The sequence below is a fragment of the Crassostrea angulata genome, chromosome 2, assembly GCF_025612915.1.
Source record: "Crassostrea angulata isolate pt1a10 chromosome 2, ASM2561291v2, whole genome shotgun sequence".
Taxonomy (NCBI): Eukaryota; Metazoa; Mollusca; class Bivalvia; order Ostreida; family Ostreidae; genus Magallana; species Magallana angulata.
In genome coordinates, this window is record NC_069112.1 from 20,345,021 (window position 1) to 20,368,333 (window position 23,313).

The 23,313-nt window shown below is 34.0% G+C and overlaps 2 protein-coding genes across 9 annotated transcripts in view; one reads left to right on the forward strand and one right to left on the reverse strand.

The window, feature by feature from the left end:
- Positions 1–82: 82 nt before the first annotated feature.
- LOC128173841 (kunitz-type protease inhibitor 1-like) lies at positions 83–5,458 on the reverse strand. Of its 3 annotated transcripts, XM_052839516.1 has the most exons (8): positions 5,345–5,458; positions 4,622–4,681; positions 3,716–3,799; positions 3,493–3,583; positions 3,186–3,254; positions 2,757–2,870; positions 1,254–1,382; positions 83–271 (listed from the first exon to the last, which is right to left on the reverse strand). In XM_052839516.1, the coding sequence occupies exons 1-8, from the start codon at positions 5,381–5,383 to the stop codon at positions 84–86; spliced, it is 774 nt and encodes a 257-aa protein (XP_052695476.1). In that variant the 5' UTR covers positions 5,384–5,458; the 3' UTR covers position 83. The 3 variants fall into 3 exon arrangements, with proteins under 3 accessions (XP_052695476.1, XP_052695477.1, XP_052695478.1); XM_052839517.1 differs by lacking the exon at positions 2,757–2,870; XM_052839518.1 differs by lacking the exon at positions 1,254–1,382.
- A 2,796-nt stretch (positions 5,459–8,254) lies between these two features.
- LOC128170585 (intermembrane lipid transfer protein VPS13A-like) overlaps positions 8,255–23,313 on the forward strand; it is an 87,691-nt gene continuing 72,632 nt past the window's right edge. For 5 of the 6 annotated variants that reach the window (XM_052836360.1, XM_052836365.1, XM_052836361.1 and 2 more), the window contains exons 1-22: positions 8,255–8,469; positions 12,312–12,355; positions 13,491–13,533; positions 14,490–14,585; positions 15,099–15,200; positions 15,667–15,836; positions 15,976–16,035; positions 16,475–16,555; positions 16,674–16,728; positions 17,216–17,346; positions 17,690–17,796; positions 18,241–18,415; positions 18,635–18,697; positions 19,031–19,139; positions 19,464–19,564; positions 19,852–19,919; positions 20,183–20,260; positions 21,300–21,501; positions 21,905–21,963; positions 22,220–22,372; positions 22,623–22,704; positions 22,989–23,033. In XM_052836360.1, coding sequence (XP_052692320.1) covers positions 8,370–8,469; positions 12,312–12,355; positions 13,491–13,533; positions 14,490–14,585; positions 15,099–15,200; positions 15,667–15,836; positions 15,976–16,035; positions 16,475–16,555; positions 16,674–16,728; positions 17,216–17,346; positions 17,690–17,796; positions 18,241–18,415; positions 18,635–18,697; positions 19,031–19,139; positions 19,464–19,564; positions 19,852–19,919; positions 20,183–20,260; positions 21,300–21,501; positions 21,905–21,963; positions 22,220–22,372; positions 22,623–22,704; positions 22,989–23,033 — 2,124 coding nt within the window. In that variant the 5' untranslated portion in view covers positions 8,255–8,369. The remainder of the gene's footprint in view (positions 8,470–12,311; positions 12,356–13,490; positions 13,534–14,489; positions 14,586–15,098; positions 15,201–15,666; positions 15,837–15,975; positions 16,036–16,474; positions 16,556–16,673; positions 16,729–17,215; positions 17,347–17,689; positions 17,797–18,240; positions 18,416–18,634; positions 18,698–19,030; positions 19,140–19,463; positions 19,565–19,851; positions 19,920–20,182; positions 20,261–21,299; positions 21,502–21,904; positions 21,964–22,219; positions 22,373–22,622; positions 22,705–22,988; positions 23,034–23,313) is intronic. The other variant, XM_052836363.1, reaches the window with a different exon arrangement.

Sequence of the window (23,313 nt, forward strand, 5' to 3'; positions counted from 1 at the left end):
CAGAAACAAAATCATGTTGACATGTATAATCTCTGTCTTTAATACAACACCTAGACCATAACAATTAAGTGACGTCACGTACCTTAGCCTTCAGCCTGACACTCAATCATGCAATCTTGTAGAGTCTCAAAGTTATTCCTGTTTCCATAGCAACCGCTGTAGTCAAAGGACTCGCACTTCTGTTGCTCGGGGTTGTACCAGAACCTGGTAATGGAATCTCTGCAGTAGCCTCGCTTTAGAGGCTCTGTACACCGACTGGGCTTCTCTTCCACTGATAAATGGATGGATGGACACATGTACAGAGAGAATGCAAAATATGAAAGAAATGAATATGTGTAGCTATCTTTCAATACAACTTATCTCGATCTTTACGTGCTGATAAATAAGATAAACAAGGAATAAAGTGACCAGTACTAGCTTGTGATGTGAATTTTCAGTATTATTACTAGTCTGCATGTTAGTAATGTGTTGTAAAGTAGACATTTGTCTTGTAAAATTGCTGCATATATTCTGTGTTAATAAGTTACTCAATTTGAGCTTTTTGCTCTCTCTCTCTCTCTCTCTCTCTCTCTCTCTCTCTCTCTCTCTCTCTCTCTCTCTCTCTCTCTTTTGTTTGTTGTTTGTTGCAAAGCCAATCCATTGGATTCCGCCGTTGTGGCGCATGTGCGGATCCAGAATGTTTTTCCAGTTGGGGGCGGGGGGAGGGAGGTTCCGCGGGATATTTGAGTTTGACCGGGGGAGGCATATTCGTAATTTTGTCATGTAAATTAAGAAAATACAAATTTTATAGGGAGTAAAGGGTCGAGGACCCCCCTCTCAGATACGCGCATTAAGGTGGTGTACTAATGCTTTATTAAGGATAACGTACAGAAAACATCCTAGCTGTTTTAAATGTTATATACGAATTTATATTGCCGACTGTCGTTGTGATAACACTTGGAATCAAAAACTGTTATCACTTAAAACTCAATACAGTTTATAGATGATGATGCAAATGACGGACTATTAGGGCGCATGCGGAGTTTGCATAGTAATACGAAATGAAAGTAACGTAAAAACGTCAAAAAAAAATTTTAATACCCAGTCGCACCGTTGCTAAAAATAAAAATGAATAATAAGGGATGATGAGGTAATAATGATGTTTATGGCGTGATCAAATCTAGCATTTTTTATTTGACCACACCCCTTCCAAAGTTATCACCTCATAATATTCAAAGAGTTGTTTCTTATTCATTTAGGTTAATTTCTCTTACCCTGCTTGTTGCAGACCTCCTTTGTACATTGGACACCCCCGTTGGTAAGACATCGACACAGGTTGCAGCCATCCTTGGCTTTGAACATATATTGTGATGAATAGGGAATGCCTTCATAGATGCATTCGACTGAAAAAAGGTTTCAGTGTTAAAGAATTTTTTCGGTTTCTACAAAGTCACATGTCATCTGAACCTTTTGTTTGTTAATTACATGTACCAGTTCTTACGATTTTTTTTTTGTTGGGTCTTTGTTGAGCGGATTATTGATAACAAAATATTTTTATTAGTAAAGCCGTTGCCAACAAATTAACGTATTAATAGTGCATGTGTTTTACAAATTCAACGAAACCCACAAATATCAACCAAACCGTCACTATATCAGGTATTGAACAAGAACATTACACGCCAATGCTACGATGAGAAAAAAGTGACCAATTAATTGCTTTTGAATTTTGTTTCTTTTTATACTCTCTCTTTCTTTTCACCTTGAAATGAAATGTGATGCAGCAGAAAAAAACCATAAACACTTGTGTGCATACCTTGAAGAAATTATCAATCACTAACTGACTTCTTGATTGACAAGAGTGACTTCGAAAACACATCAAGACAGATTTCAAAGGTCATGTATCGTCCTACTGTGTACGTGCCCTGTCAATGTTACTGTTTTTGATTCAACCGCAATTATTTTACTCATCTGGTTTGACCTAATTTGAAACCTTACCACAATTTATTTTGGAACGCATTATTCAAATTTTTCTCATGATCGTTTCCAATGTCTTACTGCATTTTATATTTGGAGTATTTTAAATGGCAGTTTTTATAATCATTGATAATCAAACGTATTTATTTTTGGTGTACACATTATTTTGCGTGTTTTCAAGTGGTGTGTGCATTAGACAGCGTTTCAAATGAGTTAACGTCTTTCCACTAAATCATAAATTCTAGTGTTCTCATCAACTTCCACTGCAAACGTTAAAACTGATAAGGTATTCAATCATAGTTAGAAGTGGTTGGGAATAAACATATTAGTATATTTTTGCGTTTTGGATCATTTGATATAGATTAAACGACTTAATTTTTTATAACATTTGACATGATTCTTCTTTTGAAATATTATTCCGCTTTTACTCGTTGTGCAATTAATACATTGTATATCCCTTTTCCACTTTTTAGTGCACCAATATTTAAAAAGTTGTTTTATTTGATTTTATATGTAGCAGATATTGGAGTCTTGTCGCATTAAGTCGTGATTCATGATTTAACCCTTTTAATCATTTTTATTTTGCATCGGTGCATTTGCTTTGACCTATTTTTAAAGAGGCTGGGTGATTAACAAATTATCCATCAGATCTGCCTTAATTTTTTAGAAATGATATTTTGAGCTGTTAACTTTTGTTTTGAAAAGAAAAAATCCCAGATATATTAGCTTTAAAATTTAAGAATTTCCTGGTTGTTTTTTTTTAAATCGAACTCTTCTCTTTATTGAGATCAATATTGTCTTACCACACTTAGTCTTTGAACACGTGACTTGGCCTCCCTCACAGCGACATTTGTTGCATCCGTCTGGAGCCGGAAAGGTGGACATTTCCGGATATTTTTCACCCCTATACATACAGCCTAGAAAGATGAACGTAGACATTCCTAAGATAGACTATTAGAACCATCTTTAAAAGACTTTGGACTTCCGGTAGGACGTCAATATCTATTTCTTGCATCAAAACAGGTTTAAAATGACGCTGATTTCGAGTGAAATATGCATAGAATGCGTGGTCTTAGCTCAAAAGCCAGAAAAAACTTGTTGATATTTCAAAGAGCCATGACTAAATGGCAAACGATGAAAGAGACGTCACACTGCTGTTTGACAAAACTACCCAAAGTCCAAGCTCTTATTAAAATATTGCTTATATACATGTTGACATCACAATAGACTACCGTTGGGTACGTTGACGGCCTCCGTGCATCGACGCTCCCTTCCACAGCCGTACATACAACACTTCTGTTCTGAAACAGATATATAACTGTTACAACATCCTTAGCGAAAGAAAGCAGATCAAAAATTAAACCATTTGTATTTTACCGATTATTGTAAAAGTTTGAAATAATTTGTTTCGTCTTTGCCAAAAAACTAAGAAACAAATTAGTAGATTAATATATTAATAGATAAAGGAATATATATTAAAAATAAAAGAAAGAAATAGATAAAAATAAATGAATAACATATAAGTAAATAATTACTTACGGCCAGAACAGTCGTAATCACTGGTACAGAACGTGAAGAAAAATTCGTTAACACATGATCTTCTGTTCGTGTAACGAGGGCACTCCCCGACCTACAAAATATTAAGCGTTTTATGAACGGTGGATTTGTATAGTAAGTAAGTAAGTAAATAATTTATTATAGTGACATGTGTATATAGCATGATTATATGATCTTTTTAAAAGATAAGCTTGTTAATACTTACCTTGTCGAAACGGAAGTCAGTTTGTCTTCTTGTAGACTGTAAGCCTGCAAACGGAAGTTGCTTCAGAGCTCTATATGTGGCTAACTGAAATAATTATTTTATTCATTAATATTTTTAAACAACATTTAATTTTCATTTGTATTTATTTTTGCGACAATGACGACATTCATATTAGTTCTGCTTGTTTCCGTAATAAAAGAACTATAGACTTAAGACCAAAAAGACCTCTTCGCGAATATTGCGCATGCAATACTGTTCTCTAGCAGGGCAAATTCATATACTTTGCCGAAGTTTAAGTAGGTAGATAATTAAATGACTTGTATAACAATTGATGTAACGTCATATTTCTCCAAATTAAATCAAGAGTAGTATCGCAGATACTGTGAAAAGGCCTATTAATGAATCCTCTTTAATCTCAAATTAAAAAATGTTTCAAATGTACAACATAACAGGCAAAAATTTAAAAAGTTGTAAATAAATTGTTTAATATAAGTTTTGTTCATCAAAGAGCATTTCATGAGACTAAAAATATTGACGACTCTGTCGTAAGTTCTTTTGTAAAACGCAGCCCATTGCATTCTTGAATATTAAAATTAGAACAATTTTAACGAGACCTTGGACTTTCGGTATGAAGTAGCTATCTATTTCTTGCGTCAAAACAAGTTAAAAATGACCCGATTTTAAGCTAAATATGCACCGATTGCGTAGTCTTAGCTCAAAAGTCAGACAAATCTTGCTGATTTCAAAAAGCCATAACTGAGTGGCCAGCAGTGAAATAGACAGGCCTACGTCACATTGCTGCATGTTTGACACAACTACCCAAAAGTCCAAGCTCTTGTTAAAATGGTTCTATGATTGTCGTCCAGGGATATTTTTCTGTTCTTTTTCATTGACATGGATACATACCTTTCTGAATCGTAAGTCCCTAGTGGGAGTATATATCTTCTTAAATCTCTGGGACACCACCTGAAACAAATACATGTATACTAGAATATACTTACATACATTACATACATCGGTACATTACGAATGAATACAAAAAGACAAATTAAGAATAAATACCAGAAATCTTGTAATTATAACAATTATTAACTACTAAACTCACATAAACTTCCGGTTAAGCGCCATCTATACTTTGAAACAACGTTTACAGGATAATTTGTAAACCTTCCTAAATGCGATCTTTAAAACTAGAACTAAACATTTTAGTTTATCCCATTAACTGGTATAAAATGCTTTTTAGCATTGGAACAATATTGCATGTTTATGATTATATCAGTTATTATAAAATATTCGATTCAGTAGACATCTGTGGAAGACAGAAGTCTGCACACAGATAAATCAACTTTAATATATTGGATGGTAGTTCGCACAGATCTATACTGTGATCAATCCTGTTAATGAATCCACTTTAATCACAACTTTATAAATGTTCCAATTTAATGGCTGTACAATATAACTGGCAAAAAAATAGTTGTTAATAGAATTTTTTATATAAATTCTGTTCATCAAAGAGCATTTCATGAGACAAAAAATATTTACGACTGTGTGGTAAGTTCTTTAATTTGTAAAATGCAGCCCATTGCATTCTAATAAAAAAGGGTCAAAAGAATAAAAGATAAAACTTACCGCTGTCAATACAATGGTAAATATCAAAAGTCGAATCATGACTAGAATACAACAATGCAGGCAGCGTGCAGCAATGGTCGTTCACGAATCTTTGCTGGTTTCTGTGTATTTAACTGACGGGGTTCGTTCGACATTCTGTTTTAAACGATTTATCAGGGTCAGTGCAGTGGGAAGAAAATGCAAGGCGGTTGATTTGTCTTAATCAAGCAACTGGTAATTAATTACTTGAATCATTTAATTACCGGTTTTTGATAACAGATCTCTCTAAGCCCCGCACGCCCCCCGGTTCCGCCGCCTATGTCTTGCATACTTTTGCTGCTGAAATACCACGAAAGTAGGTACGCAGGATTTCTAGCTGTAATGTTTAGGTACTCAGGATTACTAGCTGTAATGTTTAGGTACTCAGGATTACTAGCTGTAATGTTTAGGTATGCAGGATTTCTAGCTGTAATGTTTAGGTACGCAGGATTTCTAGCTGTAATGTTTAGGTACGCAGGATTTCTAGCTGTAATGTTTAGGTATGCAGGATTTCTAGCTGTAATGTTTAGGTATGCAGGATTTCTAGCTGTAATGTTTAGGTACGCAGGATTTCTAGCTGTAATGTTTAGGTACGCAGGATTTCTAGCTGTAATGTTTAGGTACGCAGGATGTCTAGCTGTAATGTTTAGGTACTCCATTATAATACAGTTCAGCTGTGGTAAAGTTACATTATTACATGAATGTCCCTTAGTTATATCATATACACAAAACATCAAAAATATCACTCTGTAAACCAATTACTAGTATACTATATTCTTTAGAAATATTTAAACTTCAATTCTTGACTTTGTGTATGGAAACGGGTTTATATGGGTTTTGCCTGTTACCTGTTGCCTGTCAACTTGAGCATCAAAAATAAATATGTTTTTTAAAGTAAAAAAAAAAATTGAAATACAGGAATAGAAATGTTGGTGGGGAGATCTTTCATCAGACATATTTAGATTTTGAATTGCACACCGCTGGTTTCAATGTCTGATGGGCTAGCGCTGTAAAGCCTAAAGTGAATGAATGAATGACTCAGCCTGTCCACGTTCGGTATAAGGTACAAAGTTTACTGACAGACAAAATTCGATCAGTATTGATAAGTAAAAGAAGCCTTAAGCGAAAAATAAAACTACAAATTCCCATTAAACTTACCATTTTTAATACACTTGGACATTGAAAAAATTACCTTAAATTAAATTAGTTTTTTAAAAGGTCAATGACCACAGACACAATGAAATATTTCTTTGTCTGTTAAACATTTTTAAATTTTAACGATTCATGAATGTTTTTTTTTTCGTTAAAAGCTTAGGAGATACGTATTAACAAATCGGCGACCCAGTTTATTTTCCGGATCGTTTTTAATGTTAAAGGGATGGGGGTATTATATTATAAACTTAAATCATAAACTTGTACACTATAACTATATATATATAAAGGATAATGGGGATTAATTAACATCCTCTAAACATGTGTCGTTTTATATTATTTTATTTTGCTCTTTCTGATGAAAGACAGAACGATAATACACGTACTCCATTCGTTTGTATGGAAATCTAATTCCTGGTTTTGATATTTACACGTTTTAAAAGTCCCCTCTCATCTACAGATTAATATTGTCTTTATCACAGAATTACAAACATTTACAGTATTCATGAAAATATAGATAGCGTCCTTTCCAATATATTTCATTTTATCAAATAAAATATACAACATGACTACATTTAATTTGATGAAATTAAATACATGGGAAAGAACAATAGAATAAAAATCAATGTTCAGTTATCTGGAACAACTTGTAAAATACTCATGTTACTTGCAAACTAAACAGCAACATCCTATTTTCCTTCATTATTTCACAGCGAGTTTGCTGCAAGATCGCAGCAAAAGCAGAATTGATTCATCTACGAACGATCAAAAGAGTTTCCTTCCTGCAAACGATTTTGTTTACCGCAAAGTGAGGCAGAGCTAGGCGGGTCCAGCAATTTGGAAAGGGGGGGGGGGGGGGGGGTTCCAATAGATGAAAATCAAAAGGTGCAAATTTCATTATTTGTCAATGAACAAGGCCTTTTGAACGTTTTCCGTGCGCAAATCTGATAAACATTTAGCTCGCCAATGTCTTCTTCATATCTATTTTAATATCATATGTCTCGAAGAAAGGGGGGGGGGGTTCGGGGTCCCCCCCCCCCTGGATCCGCCAATGAAATGAGGTACAGCATTTACTGCACAAATTGTGACATAATGAAAAAAAGTATGGAGATAAGGGACTTATTGCAAAGATATTTCATCTTTTGGCCAACCTTTTGAACGCTGGCAGCAAATGCATGAGTTTAGTTTCTGTAACTGGTTCTTTTAAGTAAAAGTATGCAACCATTGGAGTAAACGAAATATTTTTTTTATAAAATATGTAAACATGTACATGTATAAAACTGCGGTTTCTAATTAAACTGATACTTAGTATTCATAATTTTATGGACCATTCGTCTTAATTTTTTACCTGATGATAGATAAGTTTTAAGTGTAAGGAATGAATGCTACAATTCATTGAAATTATTCAAAGAATAAACTGCTTTCGTAGATATAGGTATAAATGTAGTGAGCATCCACCCTTAAAATCACACCTTAATATCCCCCACCCCCACCCCCAGCCAAAAAAAAAAAAAACCAAAAGAAAAACCCTCAAAACTGTATAACCCGTGTTCTCTCTCTCTCTCTCTCTCTCTCTCTCTCTCTCTCTCTCTCTCTCTCTCTCTCTCTCTCTCTCTCTCTCTCTCCTAAAATCTTTCTATATGACAAATGAACGATAACTCTTTTAAATAGTTAATATTTCCAATTTTATCTGAGAAATTTTTTTCGAGTTATAGTAAACTGAACGCCGGTAAGAAGAGAACCAGTTTTGTTGTTTTCCCTCGAGCAGTCACGAGAGTGTTGCTAAATTAAGATGTGAAGGCTGCAAGCCCACGCGACTCTCTGATACAACCGCTGCACAATTTAGGTGTAAAAAATGGTTTTCGAATCTCTTGTGGCGGACTTGATTAACAAATATCTGGGCGACTTCGTGGAAAACCTTGACAGGTCGCAACTGAAAATCGGGATATGGGGAGGTATGTTTAGTGTCTCAGCATCCATCACGCATGAGTGAGCAGGCTCTGAGCCGCGTAGCATCCGATTGATTTGTATTACATGTATATTTAAAGATATCAGTGCTACTGGGTACTGACATCGCACTTTTTTCTGCTTGTCATCCTTTGCACTGTGTTGATGCGCAGAAAAGGCGCGGATCAGGACTTTTGGGGGTGTTTTTTTTAAAAATCATTTCCACATAGTTTAGTGTTATGCAAGGTTACTCTGTTCCTCTGGGAATCAAACTATGACACACCCCTTTACAAATTGGAAAAAGAAAGTAGTTTGGCATTCATTCAGTATCTAGCTTGTTAGACTTGTTAGACTTAGCTTTGTTGCAGGGATGTGTGCTGAAGTTTATAGATCTTCTAGATCTATTAATTAGATTAAGATGATGCTCTTGAATTATCTTGAATTGTTAGTAATTAGTTTATTCACTGTAGGAGAGCCTGCAAGGGTGAATGATCAAGGGAGTTAGTGCACTCATCGTGTAGCCTATAATGCTGTCAGTTAGTTCATGTTTTCACGAATTAGCATAGTAATATAAAGCATTTGGGTTCAATCATTAAAAGGATCTTTTCCCTATCCTTTGGGAATGGTATTCTTGGCATGAGTTATTCATTTAAGGAAAAAACACAGATCAATTTTAGCTATCATAATAGAAAAGACCCTTTCACAATATTACCCACTGCAGTAACTGCTCTCTTACATGGCAAATTGATAAATTTTGGCCAAGTTTAAGTTGGTATATAATTAATGATAAAGATAAGCTGCAGGTCTGTAGCTCCCGGTCTGAAAAAAATTGGATGGACGACTTGGGAGCCACAGTGGCACCCACTGAAAAAATTATGTATTTATTGCGCACAAAAACATGTACAAGTTTTGGACCGATCAACCTTATGTGAAAATTCTCTGAAAACAATGAGTACCATTATATTCTTCATGCAATTTACTACAGTAACTGTTATGGTCTCTTGTATTTGTGAGGAGCAGTAAAATCCTGACTTCATGATTTCAACAACACCCCCCCCCCCTTTTTTTTTGAATTAGTGATCCTGGCCACTGGTATTGTGTTATGAATTAAAAATATTGTAGGAACATGAATCTGCACTTATGTTAAACTTCTCAAATCTGTTTGACCAAGTGAGACTGTATAAAACTTGCAATTAAATGTGTTTTTAAACATGTCATCTTAATTTTGGACCTACATGTATTTCTCTAATTTCATAAAACAATATAATACCTATGTACAATATTTGATGCCGAAAAATACTTAAAAATTTTACTATTACTTTCACTTTGCTTTTCTGAGAACCTCTTTAACTATGTCAAGTATATCGCTAGTAGGAATTTTATATTAACTCACCAGCCAAATGTCAGAATTTTTCAGAAACAGTATGGGGTTTTGATTTTTCTATACAGTCATAATTTATCATATGATAAATCCCCTATGGAGTGAATAACTTATAATTATGGTTTTTGTACTAAATATATTCTTTGTACATATTGAACCCAACTGTGTTGAGTTTGAACTTCTGTCCATAAAGTTAGAGTGCACTGTATCCATGGAAATTATTCACCCCTCTTTTATTTTATCCCCTTAAATTCACCCTCGTTGCTATAGTGGGCAAATTTTAAGACTGGATGAATTCCAAATAAATGTCTCATATTATCTCTCTTTATCCAAAACTGTGTCTGGGTGAATTCAAGATGGGGCAAAACTATTTGCAAATGTAGAGAGGTGAATATTACATGGGGCATATTATGTGTCCAATATGACCATTATTGATATACCCCTCATTTTACATTCTTGCATTATAATTGTTACACAAAGAGAGAGAGAGAGAGAGAGAGAGAGAGAGAGAGAGAGAGAGAGAGAGGCAGAGGCATGAAGAAATAGAGATGGAAGTCTGACTGGTTTATTATATTTTTGTGCAGAGATCCCCACCCCCCCCCCCCCCCATAATAAAACAACATTTCGCAGATTGCTTTTATATGATTGTTATAATCTTCCAAAATTATAAACATTGTCAAAAGCAACTTATAAAATGTATATGTACCATAAAAAAATACATAATTAAGCTAGGCTCCCATACTGTATACATTTTGTGTGATTATTTATACCAGTGACAAAAAAGAGTCCAGCCTTATAACCCTTTAATCTGTTATGGTTAATTGCATGTGAGTGTCACTCTGATCTCTCCACCTATATAATGTAATAATTACAACCAGTCCCTTGTCAAGTGCCCAGATTTATGACTGTGTACTGAAAGGTTACAGAGGGTCACATGATCAATGACTGTTTTGTCATTTTTATGCTAAGGTCAGGGGTCAGGCAGAAATAGACTACATGTAACCTTCCATAGACTTTCAGGATGTGGGATCAATTTTTGTGAAAGTTCCAAAGACTTAAGAATATTATATGGATCTAAAAGGAGAGAACTGCATTGTTTAGAGAAAACCTTCTTGTAAAAGCTTTTAGACTTGCTGTCTAGAAATAAAATTCATGCAGGTTTAAGAAGTCATGCAACTGAAGAAATAGACACTGTTTTATATATCATTTTAAAAAGTTAAATGGACTCAATTTGTACGGCAAATTAAGGAAAATTAAATTATAAGGAATGAACTCAATATCTACCCAAGTTATACTCGCGGATTATAAAGCGTAAATTGCCCCAACCGAAGTTATATGAGTATAACTTGGGTAGACATTGAGTTCATTTCTTCAATATATTTACAAAGCTTTCCCTCTAAAGGAGATAAATATGGTCTAAAAGTTGTCACGACCATCGAGTCCTATTAAAACTTAATTTAAGTGATGATATAATATGATTTTTGTAGGCATCATATTTTGTAGATTCAGAGAAAATCACTAATAATTAATGCATAAAAATTAATTCCAGATATTGCACTTCAATGAACTAAATAATTCCTAGATGAACTGAAGAATGAAATCCACTCAAATTGATATTCATCAATTACTGAAATCAATTATTGAAATCACAGTATCACTTCTACAGAATAAGTTGGCCAAGGATATATATTGAGTGTTTTGTTTGTTAATCTTTTGACGGTTGGTTTCATGAACTCCATTATCTGCCTATTATCTGTTGTTTTGTTTGTGATAAGTGGCCAACGCCCCCGCTGATTCTTTACTGAGTCTTGGTTATATGTACACCACTGCAACCGATTAAACTGGTATGCAGGTTGTGCACGAGATAATTGCCTCATTGAAACTTGTGCATAGCATTGCATAGTAAGCAGATGTGTGCAGGAAGTACTCTTATTTTGCATTGGTATAGAAATATCCATATTCCACATGCAGTGACTATCTATTGAACCCTGTATTGGATGGGGTGAGGGGTGGGCTGGGGGGGAGGGGGGGGGGGGTCACAGATTGAAATATAAAAGTAACCTAGGTCATTAAGTTTGACCCATTATACAGTATTAAATTATAAAACATGCTTATTGCTTGCAAATAAAGATAGTTATATGAAATCAATTAAGAATCAGCGGGGGCATCTGCCACTTATTAATATTATGTAATCTTCTTATTTTAATGTATTACTTAATATATTTAAATAATAATAATTTGAATGCAGTTAAAATCATGATGATTCCCAAGAGGTGGTTAATTATTTCTTGCATCAAGAAATTAAGTTGGAGAAAAAAGGACGAGCAGAGTAAACCAAATTGTATGTTTATTGAACTTACATGTATACTAAGTGGGCAGAGAGGCATATAAGTAATACTGTAGGTATCTTGCCCCATTATTTTGAAATTCTGGTTGCTTTGATTCATTTTCCTTGCTTCTAATTAACAGGCGATGTTGTGCTCCAGAACTTGGATCTAAAGGAAAGTGCACTGGTAAGCCTATCAATTCTTATTGCCTTATTACATCACAGTATTGATTTGAGGTTTTGTATACCATTTACTGTGATATCCGTAGAATTCATCAGGGATCAGTTTTCGAAAATTACTGCAGTTATATTGGTACCTTCAGTCTATGAATAAACATTAACTGCAATCTGTGAAAAACTGTCCTTATTTATTGGACATGTTGTATGTGCAAACAATCCCCGAAATTACATCTCCCCTAAAAAATCATCGCTAACTGTTTTTGAAAATTGACCGCAGTCAATGATTCTACAGTCGGTTTTTTTTTGGCTGGAAAACTTGATTGCGATTTCTTTCATGACTGAGCAGAATGTATTGCATTTGAGATGATACATCCAGATTTATGGAAAAAGGACACCCCACAGAAAACTACTATGTTTAATTAAAAACAGTATATATGGTGATACAGTCAAACTTCGTTATCTCGAACTAGATGGAACTGTTTAATAACTTCAAGATATTTGAGAATTCAAGATACTGAGGGTAAAATACTTAAAAAAATAAGTGGTTGGGACTTATAAATCACTTCGACATATCCGCTGTATTTGAGATATCAGTGTTCGAGATTTCAAAGTTTAACTGTACAGTACATAAATATCTGTAAAGACAACAGTTTTAAAGAGATCCTGTTATGCATTGTATACATTTTTTATATTTCATATATTGATAAGCATTTACGTATTAAATTAAAGTAGCATGGCAACAAAAACTGGTTGCTAAAAGTATTCATTGTCAGGGAAAAACAGACACTGAATATGAGAAAATGGCAAATCTTTTCTACATTGTAGCCTTCATATAAAAAAGTAAATCTGTTTTTAAAATCTTTATTTATCTTTTATTCACTCTGAGTTCACAATTTTTACAAGTGTTTTGTTATTGTTATACAAGTTCCTTGTGTACAGTATTTTTTTTTGCTTCGGAACCAATATTAATATACACAAGGAAGTCTCTTTCAATTAAAAATTACCGTAAATTCTATCATAATGTGAAACTGACTTAAAGATGTGGTAGAGTTAACTGAAGCTTGTAAAACAGTTATGGTCTGTTGGTCATTGTCACCATAAAATTACAATATTGTGATAAACCTTTTTTTCTCTCTTTTTAGGATGATTTGGATCTTCCAGTGAAGATAAAGGCGGGCCATATCGGTAAATATGATTTCAAATTAGATATGCACATTCAGATGTTCTTAATTAATTATAAGCATGGTTTAAGATAAATATGGGGCATATTAGTAAATGTGATTTTGAAATCAATAGATTAATACAATGGAAAGTCCAACAGATGTACTAAAATGTCAGCATGGGAAAGATAAACGCGGGCCATATCTGTAAATGTGATTTCAAAATCAATAGGTGAACACACATGCACTGACGAGTTAGCTATATGATGCAATTTCCCACGTCTCTTCAAGTACTTGATAAGGCCTGAGTATCAAAACAGCTTGCTTCTTTGTCTACTTGTGGAGTGATATAGCAGGGAAAATTAATATCAATGTCATTACATATCCCTTTCCCCTTAGATGCAATGATTTCCTTATTCATGTAGATTTTATAGACTTTGCTTTAGACATGTACTGAGGTATGACAAGATGTCCTTGTCTACGCATCATGAACAAGATACTAATTAAGTCAAACAAATCTTACTGAACATTCACAGGATGTAAGGCAAAGAACTCAATCTACTTATGTCTGAGTTCAAAGGTCAAGGTCATAGTACACTAAGCTTGGAATTTCTGGCCAGACTTCTGAAAAAATAAATATAAAAATTTGGACAAAGTGATATATATGAGAGAATCAGATGATATGTTGCTGTAAATATGATAAAGCATTTTAGAGTATTTTATTCAAGGTGGCATGGCACACCAATGTATTATTTGAATGTTAGAGTTAATGTCCAGTGCAGTTGTTAAAGATTTACCTTCTGGGAAAGTTCAAAATATATAGATGGGAACCATGCTAGCCAGGGTACTGATATCTTGTATGTATATTGACTTAGGTAATGTTTGATGAATAATCACCGGGGAGTTATATTTCCTGCATAAAAAAAACCAAAAAGGCGATTGAAAGATTAATGTTATCACTGGCTATTTTTTTGGTTTCAGGAAAATTGACATTGAAGATTCCTTGGAAGAATCTTTACACTGAATCAGTGGTTGCCTCTATAGATGGACTCTATGCCTTGGCTGTGCCAAATGTTGGTGAGTTTTGTACAATGCATATATTTTCAACAGAAAAAATACTCTTAATCTCTCTTTATTCAAACATGTTAGTCAGGAACTTTTAATGTTATTTTGAAAAAAAAAAGTGAAAAGGATGAATGGTGGTGTATATACAATTGAAATTATGGAGAACTTTGAACAACTTGACTTTAAACATATGGCTAAAAGGATATGTCTTGCCCAACATTCCCCAAGTATAGTTGTCAAGAATTACAGATACACTGTCTTTTAATCTCCCAGGATGTTCTTTTTGCCAATAATAAGATCAGAGCTTGCATAGCAACTTTCAAGTCTTCAATCCCTCATTACATTGGTGTATTTGTTTATTAAGCCACCAGAGAATTTCAAATTGATTGTAATGACTATTATTACTTTGAGTAATTACAGTTCAGTACGTACTTTTAGTTCATTGATTATTAGGTTATCAATAGTAAAACAATGTGTAGAAGTCCAGTACTCTCAGTACGTTGATTATTTTGTTTTTTCTTCCAGCCATCAAGTATAATGCTGAGAAGGAGGAGAAGGCCAAGCAAGAATCCAAACAGAGGAAACTGCTGCAGATTGAAGAAGCCAAGAAAGCTGCCACAGATAAAGGTCCTTATACTTTCCTTATAGTTTAGAGCTATAATTAGAAAGATTCAAGGTTTTTGTTTAATTATACAAAAATTGAAGGCATGCCCTGTACCTGAGTTTGCTCAAGTAATTTGGAAATTCGATTGAAAAGATTTGAATCTTAAACTGAATACTTTGAACTTAAAAGAGAAGCACAACAAAGATCTCATTTTTAAGAAAATGGCTTTTTAAATTAAAAAAAAAAATGCCCTCCTAGTGCAAACAAAAATTTTACACTCAAATTTAAAAAAAAAAAAACTTCCTCAAAACCAGCCTGGAAAAAATATTGAAAAAAATAGCATTGTGAATTACAGTAGTTGCTGGTTTTGATAAAAAAAAAAAATTTAAGTTTTGAATCTGTTCATTTTGGACGACTATGGAAAGTTCTGAATTGGGCTCAATAAGAGATGCATTTAAGTACCACCTGTCTTGTTTGAATTAAAAACAGGAAAAGAGAAGGAGCCAAAGAAGGACTCCTTTGCTGAGAAAATGGCTGCCCAGATCATCAAAAACCTACAGATACAGATCAGGAACATCCATGTCCGCTACGAGGACGCCTACACCGATCCCAAGCACCCCTTCTCCATCGGAGTCAGTCTAGCTGAACTCTTGTTTCAGGTACCTAGATTTTCTCAGGGGTCGATCATCAATTAGATATACTATTTGAAATGTTTAAATGTTGTTTTACCAAGTATTACCCATGAATTAATTGATCATGAGACAGATTTAGTTTGATTAATTTTTTGGCTTTTTTTAGACGACAGATGAAAACTGGAAACCATGCGTGGTAAAGGAAGCCGTGAACCAGATTTTTAAGGTAAATCCTTGATTAATTTTGTTCAATTGTCCAAATGCTAGTAGTTGAAGTCTTGCTGCTAGCTGTTACCCAATCATATTCTTTCAAACTTACTATATTTAGAGGTACATTTTGGAGAAAATAAAATAGTGATAAGAAAATTGATACTAGAAAAAAAAAGTTCATCGTACATCATACTGTAAATTCCTTACATTACACGAGTACTTAATTCCGCGACCCCACTGTTTTGTATCAAATCGCAAGAATATAAAATCGTGAATGTGGAACATTTATCCACATTTCTTATAGTTCCAAACTCTCAGAAAATAATGGCAAGGTTTTAAAATCGGCGAGAAGTGCTTCTCGCAATTTTCCACTGATATTTAAAAATTCCTCGCATTTAATTAGAAATTTACAGTAATAGAAAATGTGGAAACTGAGACGGATATTTGCCTTTCAGCTGGTAAAGTTGGATTCTCTTGCTGTTTACTGGAACAGCAGTTCTGAACAGTACGCCTCCCTCAGCAACGAACGGCTGCTGGTAAGTACATGTACTTACAATATCACAACAAAGAAGGAAGCATTTAGCAGTAAAATGTTGTTCTTTTCTATCGGACTACCTTTTGATAATCTTGTTCCTCTGTTATCTCATATTCCAGGAGAGACTTGGGAAAGAAATTGCAGGACAAGACAAAACGTCGGCCTACCAGTTCTGTGAGTCCTTTGTCTGACATACTCTGTTTAATTAAATGTTGTAATTATGATGGTAAAACATCTTAATTTACATAAATGTATTAAGATGTAGGTGATATATGCATTCATGTGTCAGAATGGAAAAAAACCTACCTAAGCCAACACCTGTCAACTAATATGAAAAAGTTTTTGATTTCCCTTAAACATCATTAATTCTTATAGAAAAGTCTGTCCATTCATGCTGTTAAAGAGAGATCAGGCCCCAAGATCATGAATCGGTCTTAATTAAAATTTGTTCATCACACCACATATTTATAAAACCATACCTTCAAAATTCAAAATGCAATTTAGAATTTTTCCCAGTCTTGTTGAATTTTACACATTTAGAGTCTTAAATCTTAGACTAATAAGTATTTCATGAACGAATCAAATTTTTTCCTAAGTCTAAAAAATCTTTAATGATCCTTGAAGCAGATGTGTTTTGACCAGCATTTCCTCTGTACTGTAGTGATAAAGCCGATTTCCTCCGTGGCTCACCTCAAGCTGAACATGAAGCCAGAACTGAACAACTTTACTCTCCCGAAGGCCTTCCTGACGGTCGTGTTTGATGAGATAGGCATTGGACTGTCCAAACTTCAGGTGAAAAATATTCAGAAATCTGTAATAAGTTTCAAGAGAGTCAACTGCTCTTTCAGTACAAATATACAGATTTGCCTTGGAAAAAAAGTATGTTGAGGAATTGGCATTTTCTTGCATGATTTCAGCTGAATTTAAGAGTGCAACTTCAATATGATTTAACCAACTGAAACTAAATCTAATTTGAGTCAAATTTTGCGTGGAATATATTAAATATAAATATCAATCAAGATAGGCATAGAACGATTGGTTTAATTTTGATTTCAATAGATAAATTAATTTTATTAATGCTTTAATGAAGACTTAAGACAAGGGTCTGATCCTCATTATTTTGTTCTATTTACAGTACAATGATGTCCTAAATATGTTGGAGTCTTTTGAGAGAATGTACCTGATGAGTGTGTATAGAAAATACCGGCCTGACGTCCCACTACATAAACACGCCAAGACTTGGTACGTAGAGAGAAGGAAAAATTTATGTTTATAGAGAAAATACCAGCCTGACGTCCCACTGCATAAACTCGCCAAGACTTGGTATGTATAAAGTAAGAAAAAATTACATGTGTTATACAGAAAATACCGGCCTGATGTCCCACCGCATAAACACGCCAAAACTTGGTACGTATAGAGAAGGAAAAATTTATGTCTATACTGTAACTGAAAATACAGACGAGACGTCCCACTGCATAAACACGCCAATACTTGGTAAGTATAAAGTTAGAACAAAAATACATGTGATATACAGAAAATACAGGCCTAACGTCCCACTATATTAACATGCCAAAACTTGGTTAAGAATGGATTGAAATACATACAGTTAAAGAATGCAAAAAATGCTTGTACAGAATTGCTGTCAGAGGTAATGATACATGTGTACACTTGTATATTGTTTGATAGGTGGCATTTTGCAAGGGACAGCGTATTAGAGGAAAAAGTTCGTCGAAGGCGTCAAATGTTTTCCTGGGGTCATATAATTCACCATCGAACAGTTATGAAGAAATACAGGGACGCTTACACCAAGAAGCTTTCAAATCCCAAGAAAGTGCCCCAAGACGTGCAGAAAGGCATTGAGGTAAAAATACATGACATTGTATAGAAATGAAGTCATTCCCCTTTTCAATAGCGCAATACTGATTATAAATCAACGCTGCAGCATCCGACCTGATGCAGTAGCTTGGAAATAAAACATGAATTTATTTGGCCATAGGCCATGATTTTTTCTTTCTAGTAGTAAATAAATTTACAGAATTTGGGAGTTAATTTTATTACGTGTGTTATTCAATCATTGCAGGAGTATGAGAAAGTTTTGGACGTGTTTTCAATTACTCTGATGAGATCTCAGGCAGAAGTTGAGGTAAATATCATAGTTACTAAACACATTATGACCAAGCATTGTTATTGAATCTAATGCTATGCATAGCTAGTATCTATATCCTGTAACAGAGAAGTTGTTACACACAGTTTTAAGTTATTTTAATTTGTTGATTTTAAATGTGAAATTTCCTTATTTTTGCTTTGTATAAATCAATCTTACCTGTTTATCTGTGGAAAAAAAGCCCCCCCCCCCCCCCTCCTCCCCAAACCGTAGAAAAATGTATACCAGTAATTATGAATGATAATGAATGTGACATTGTTGATAAGATGATTGTATGATCAGTAACTATACGTTTAATTTAATAATTGGCAGGCTGCAAAGCTTGGGGCCAAGAAAGCCGAGGAGAAGTCGGGGGGATGGTTTGGAGGATTTTTCGGGGGCAGCAAGAAGAAAAAGGCGGGAAAAGAGGAGCAAGATATCAGTAATGTGGCTTATGTTGAGATCTTAATTTCCAATTAATTTTTTATTGCAGTAATATCTAATTTTTATTTGAGTAGCCTCTTATTGTTACCCCTTTCAATGCGTCATGGTGACAATATAAATCCTTTTTCTTTAATGGAGTGACATCATGGAAAAACCTGACAGGAAAAATATCGGGTTATTTTAATGGAAGACATTTGAAATTTGTATATGTATAATTATTTTGCTGCTATTTGAGAAAAGAAGTCTTTATGTACCATTTTTGATGCTGTAAGCATAGTATACTTTATGGTAGATAGAATCATATAATTATTTATAATTCTAGAGGAACAATTTGAAAAAGAATTCAGTGAAAAAGAGAAAGCCAAGCTGTATGAAGCCATTGGATATCAGGAGAATGAGGTGGACCCCGCTCTCCCAAGAGAAGTAAGTGTGAATAGATATCAAACAGATATCAAGCAGATATCAGATATCAAGCAGATATCAGAGATGTGTTTTATGGAATCATTATTGCTTGTGGTGGTTCGATGTTTAGGAATTTTTTTAAACAATAAATTTTGTTGTTGGTATGTGTGGATTCAGTTGGATATTAAAAATATAATGCATTGTTAAAGAGATATCAAGTTTAATCAAATTCAACAAATTAACCTTTTGCTGTCAGAAACTTTGAAATGAATAGTAGTCATTCTGAAACCTGTTTTCTCTGTTTTTAGTTTGTAGCAGTGAGGCTTGTTACCAAATTAAGCACGCTGTCTTTGACCTTGACTGATGAAACCAAAAAGTGAGTAACCGAAAGGGTGTCCTCAGACTGTGCAATGAATCTTATGGGCAGTTTCTATATTCTTTTATCAATGAATTGCGGTTGAAAGGGTTAAAGAGAGGTTTTATAATCCAAATAATGAGTTTGGTGGTAGACTAAATGTGTACAGTTTATTTTTGTAAAATATATATTATGTTTGTAAGGAAGTATAGCAATCTTCCTACACATACAATTGTGCATTACGAGTACATGGAATAAGTGCATTACTTCGATTAATCTTTTAGAGAGCCTCAAATTCTGAAGCTGCAGCTGAAAGATGTGTATGCTAGTGTTGGACAGAGACCTGCAGAGAGTGCAATACAGTGAGTATCCAAAAGTTTGTAACAGTTATAGCATTGTACATTGAGTATCCAAAAGTATGTGACAGAATTAGCCTAAGTAATGTACAGTGAGTACCCAAAAGTCTGTGACTGTAACTGCTTTTAATTTGTAATGTACAGTTAGTATTCAAAAGTTAGTAACAGTTATAGCATTGTACAGTGGGTATCCAAAAGTTTTTAGCAGTTATAGCAATCAACAGTAATTATCCAAACAGTTTGAATACTGATGATATTGTATGCAAGGTTATGTATGAACTTAATTTTTTTGCTTAATCACACTCGTAAAAGAATTTCCCCCATTTTCAAAATGCCGTAACACCTTCAAGATATTAAGTGTAACAAATCTTTTCAAATAAACCATCATGATGTTTTAAAATTTTGTAACAGTAAAAGTGCAGTACAGTGAGTATCCAAAAGTCTTTAACAGCAATAGCAGTGTACAGTGTGTATCCAAAAACTTTTATTAGTTCTAACAGAATACAGAGCATCTCTTCACAGTACATATCTTAAAACTTGTAACGTGCAGCATATATCCAAATGTTTATACCACACTAATTTTACAATATGTCATATGTCTCCAAAAGTCTTTAACCTTAGTGGAACCATACTTTGTTTATCTAAAACTTTTGGAACAGTACTTTTACACATATAGCAATGTAAGGTTGGTATATTAAATACTGTGAAATTGATTGATACAGAAATTGCTTAAGTTACTGTATACAAGGAAATTTTTGCCCCCATTTTGTTTTCGCCACTTTTGCCCTGGTTGTCAGTGGGCAAATTTAAGACTAGGTGAATTCGAGTGTTCCAAATTATCTCTGTGTAAACACAACTTTGTGTGCCTGGGCGAATTCATGACTGGGCTTTACCATATGCAAGTAAAGAAAGGGGAAAATAACACACGACAAAAATAACCCTGTATACAGTATGTCTTGTTAGTTATAAGTTGATAAAAATGCCATTTGAGGTCACAAACTCAGACATGTACTATGAACCTGATAAGAGAAAAATAAATTTTCAGAGTTGAAGGGAAGATTGACCGCCTACAAGTGGTCGGTTCACCCCAAGATGGTTCCACTCCTAAGATGGTCATGTCTCAGAATCAGGAGAAGGACAAGGTGTACGCCCTCCTGAACTTTAACCTTGAGACAAACCCTCTGGACAAGAAATGTGACACCAGGGTCATTGTGGAGTCGAGGCCACTACAGATAGTGTACGATGCGGTGAGTAGCTGGGGTCAAGGGTGATATTGTGTAGGATGCATTGAGAAGGAAGGGGTTAAAAGTCAAATCGTGTAGGATGGAGTAAGTAGATGCCAGTGGGTTCAAGGGTAAAGGATCAAATTATGAATGAAATTCAGGGATTAGATTATGCTGGATGTGATAATGATTAGCCAGGGTCAAGGATTAGCTTGCAGAAAACAACACGGAGTTGTTTCTGATGCTGTTGAGTTAAAGGTCAAGGGTCGGATTGAAATATTGGATATAAAAAAAAATTACTTTTATTTATCGCCTCATGCAGTAGTTACTATCATGGTACTTTTATATTTTTTTATTGTTTTTTTAATAAAAATCTGTAATAATTATTCTAATTTTTTATGAGTGAGAAAATTCATTTATATTTCAGATTTCTATCAACAATATGGCTGACTTCTTCAAACCTCCAAAGGAAGTTTATTTGAAACAGTAAGTGGTCATTTTATATTAAAACTGTGTTTGAGGAGACTTTATTGTGACAGTCAAAAAATGGATTCAAACATTTTGAGACAGATATAATAAAATTAATCTTATTTTAATTAAACAGTCATTTAAATTTTTTAAAGATTTGCCATTTTAATACATGTAGGTTATCAAATCTTGATACTTTTCCCAATATCATGCTGTCAAACAAATTCTTTTAAATTTACCATGTGAAGCTATCATGTTTTGACACTTTCCCCAGGTTATCGAGGGCTGCCATGGCTAAGTTTGAAGACATCAAGGAACAGTCTGCCACTGGACTGAAGCACGCCATAGAGCAGCATAAATACACCGACATACGTGTCGACCTGAAACCGTCGTATGTCATCATTCCACATGGCGGAGTCTACAAAAAGTAAGGCAATAGAAAAACTTACTGAGTTTTATCAAGGATTAATTTTATTCAATCATTGATTAAGGTTCTATCTAAGAGTTTATATTGTAAAAAGAAAAAAAAGATTAAAGAAGTCAGATTTGATTTCAGTCTTAATAAATTTTAGGTCAGTCCTTTACATGATTGTATAAAAGCCAGCATAATGTAAAAAAAAATAATTGACCTTAAGCCTTTTGATAATTTCTTCATGTTTTTTTTTTTTCGTTTTTAGAGGGGCTGTGAATATGCTTATTCTTGACCTAGGTAACCTCAAGGTCAACAGTGAAAAGAACAAAGTGGGCGGAGATGACAAGGTAATTAATATATTGTAGCACAAGTCTGTTTGTTTTTGAGTGAAATATTTCAAACGTTAACCAAATGATTTAGTTTTAGAAATAGTTTACCATACTGTACATTAAACAATGTTTTATTGGAGAGATTTAATACTTAGATAAGTATCTTTAGAATATGTTTTCGTAAAGGACATTTATTTTAAAACTGATAAATATAGTGTTTTTTGAATCAAATGATCAAGGGTGATGCTTTTAATGAAGACACATTTAGATATGTTAACCTTTGCTGATGTGATCTTCTTTAGTCCAAACTATGGAGCAATTCAAGGAAAATTCTGTATCCAAAGATGGTAGATATATTAAATGATTTATATTTTATTCATCTTCCAACTACAAGATTTTTGTCAGCCTGCGAAATTTTGAAACAGGTTTTCAGGGGAATCGACTTTGAAATAAATTTTTTCAAACTTTTTGGCATGATTTTATTTCAAGCCTATCTTTAGCTACCTTAAGTCATTGTTAGAAAAAAAAGAATGATGCAAGTTTTATCAAATTAATAACATATATCTTTTGGATAGTAATTATTATGAGTGTACAGGAAAAGGTTGAATGAACAGCAAACTGAACATC

What these genes read in the sequence shown, in the direction of transcription:
- LOC128173841 (XM_052839516.1), bottom strand. Translation starts at nt 5,383, where the DNA reads ATGATTCGACTTTTGATATTTACCATTGTATTGACAGCG. An exon ending in GGGACTTACGATTCAGAAAG is followed by an intron (nt 3,800 to 4,621) that starts GTATGTATCCAT and finishes TAATTATTTCAG; the next exon opens with TTAGCCACATATAGAGCTCT. An exon ending in CTGACTTCCGTTTCGACAAG is followed by an intron (nt 3,584 to 3,715) that starts GTAAGTATTAAC and finishes AATATTTTGTAG; the next exon opens with GTCGGGGAGTGCCCTCGTTA.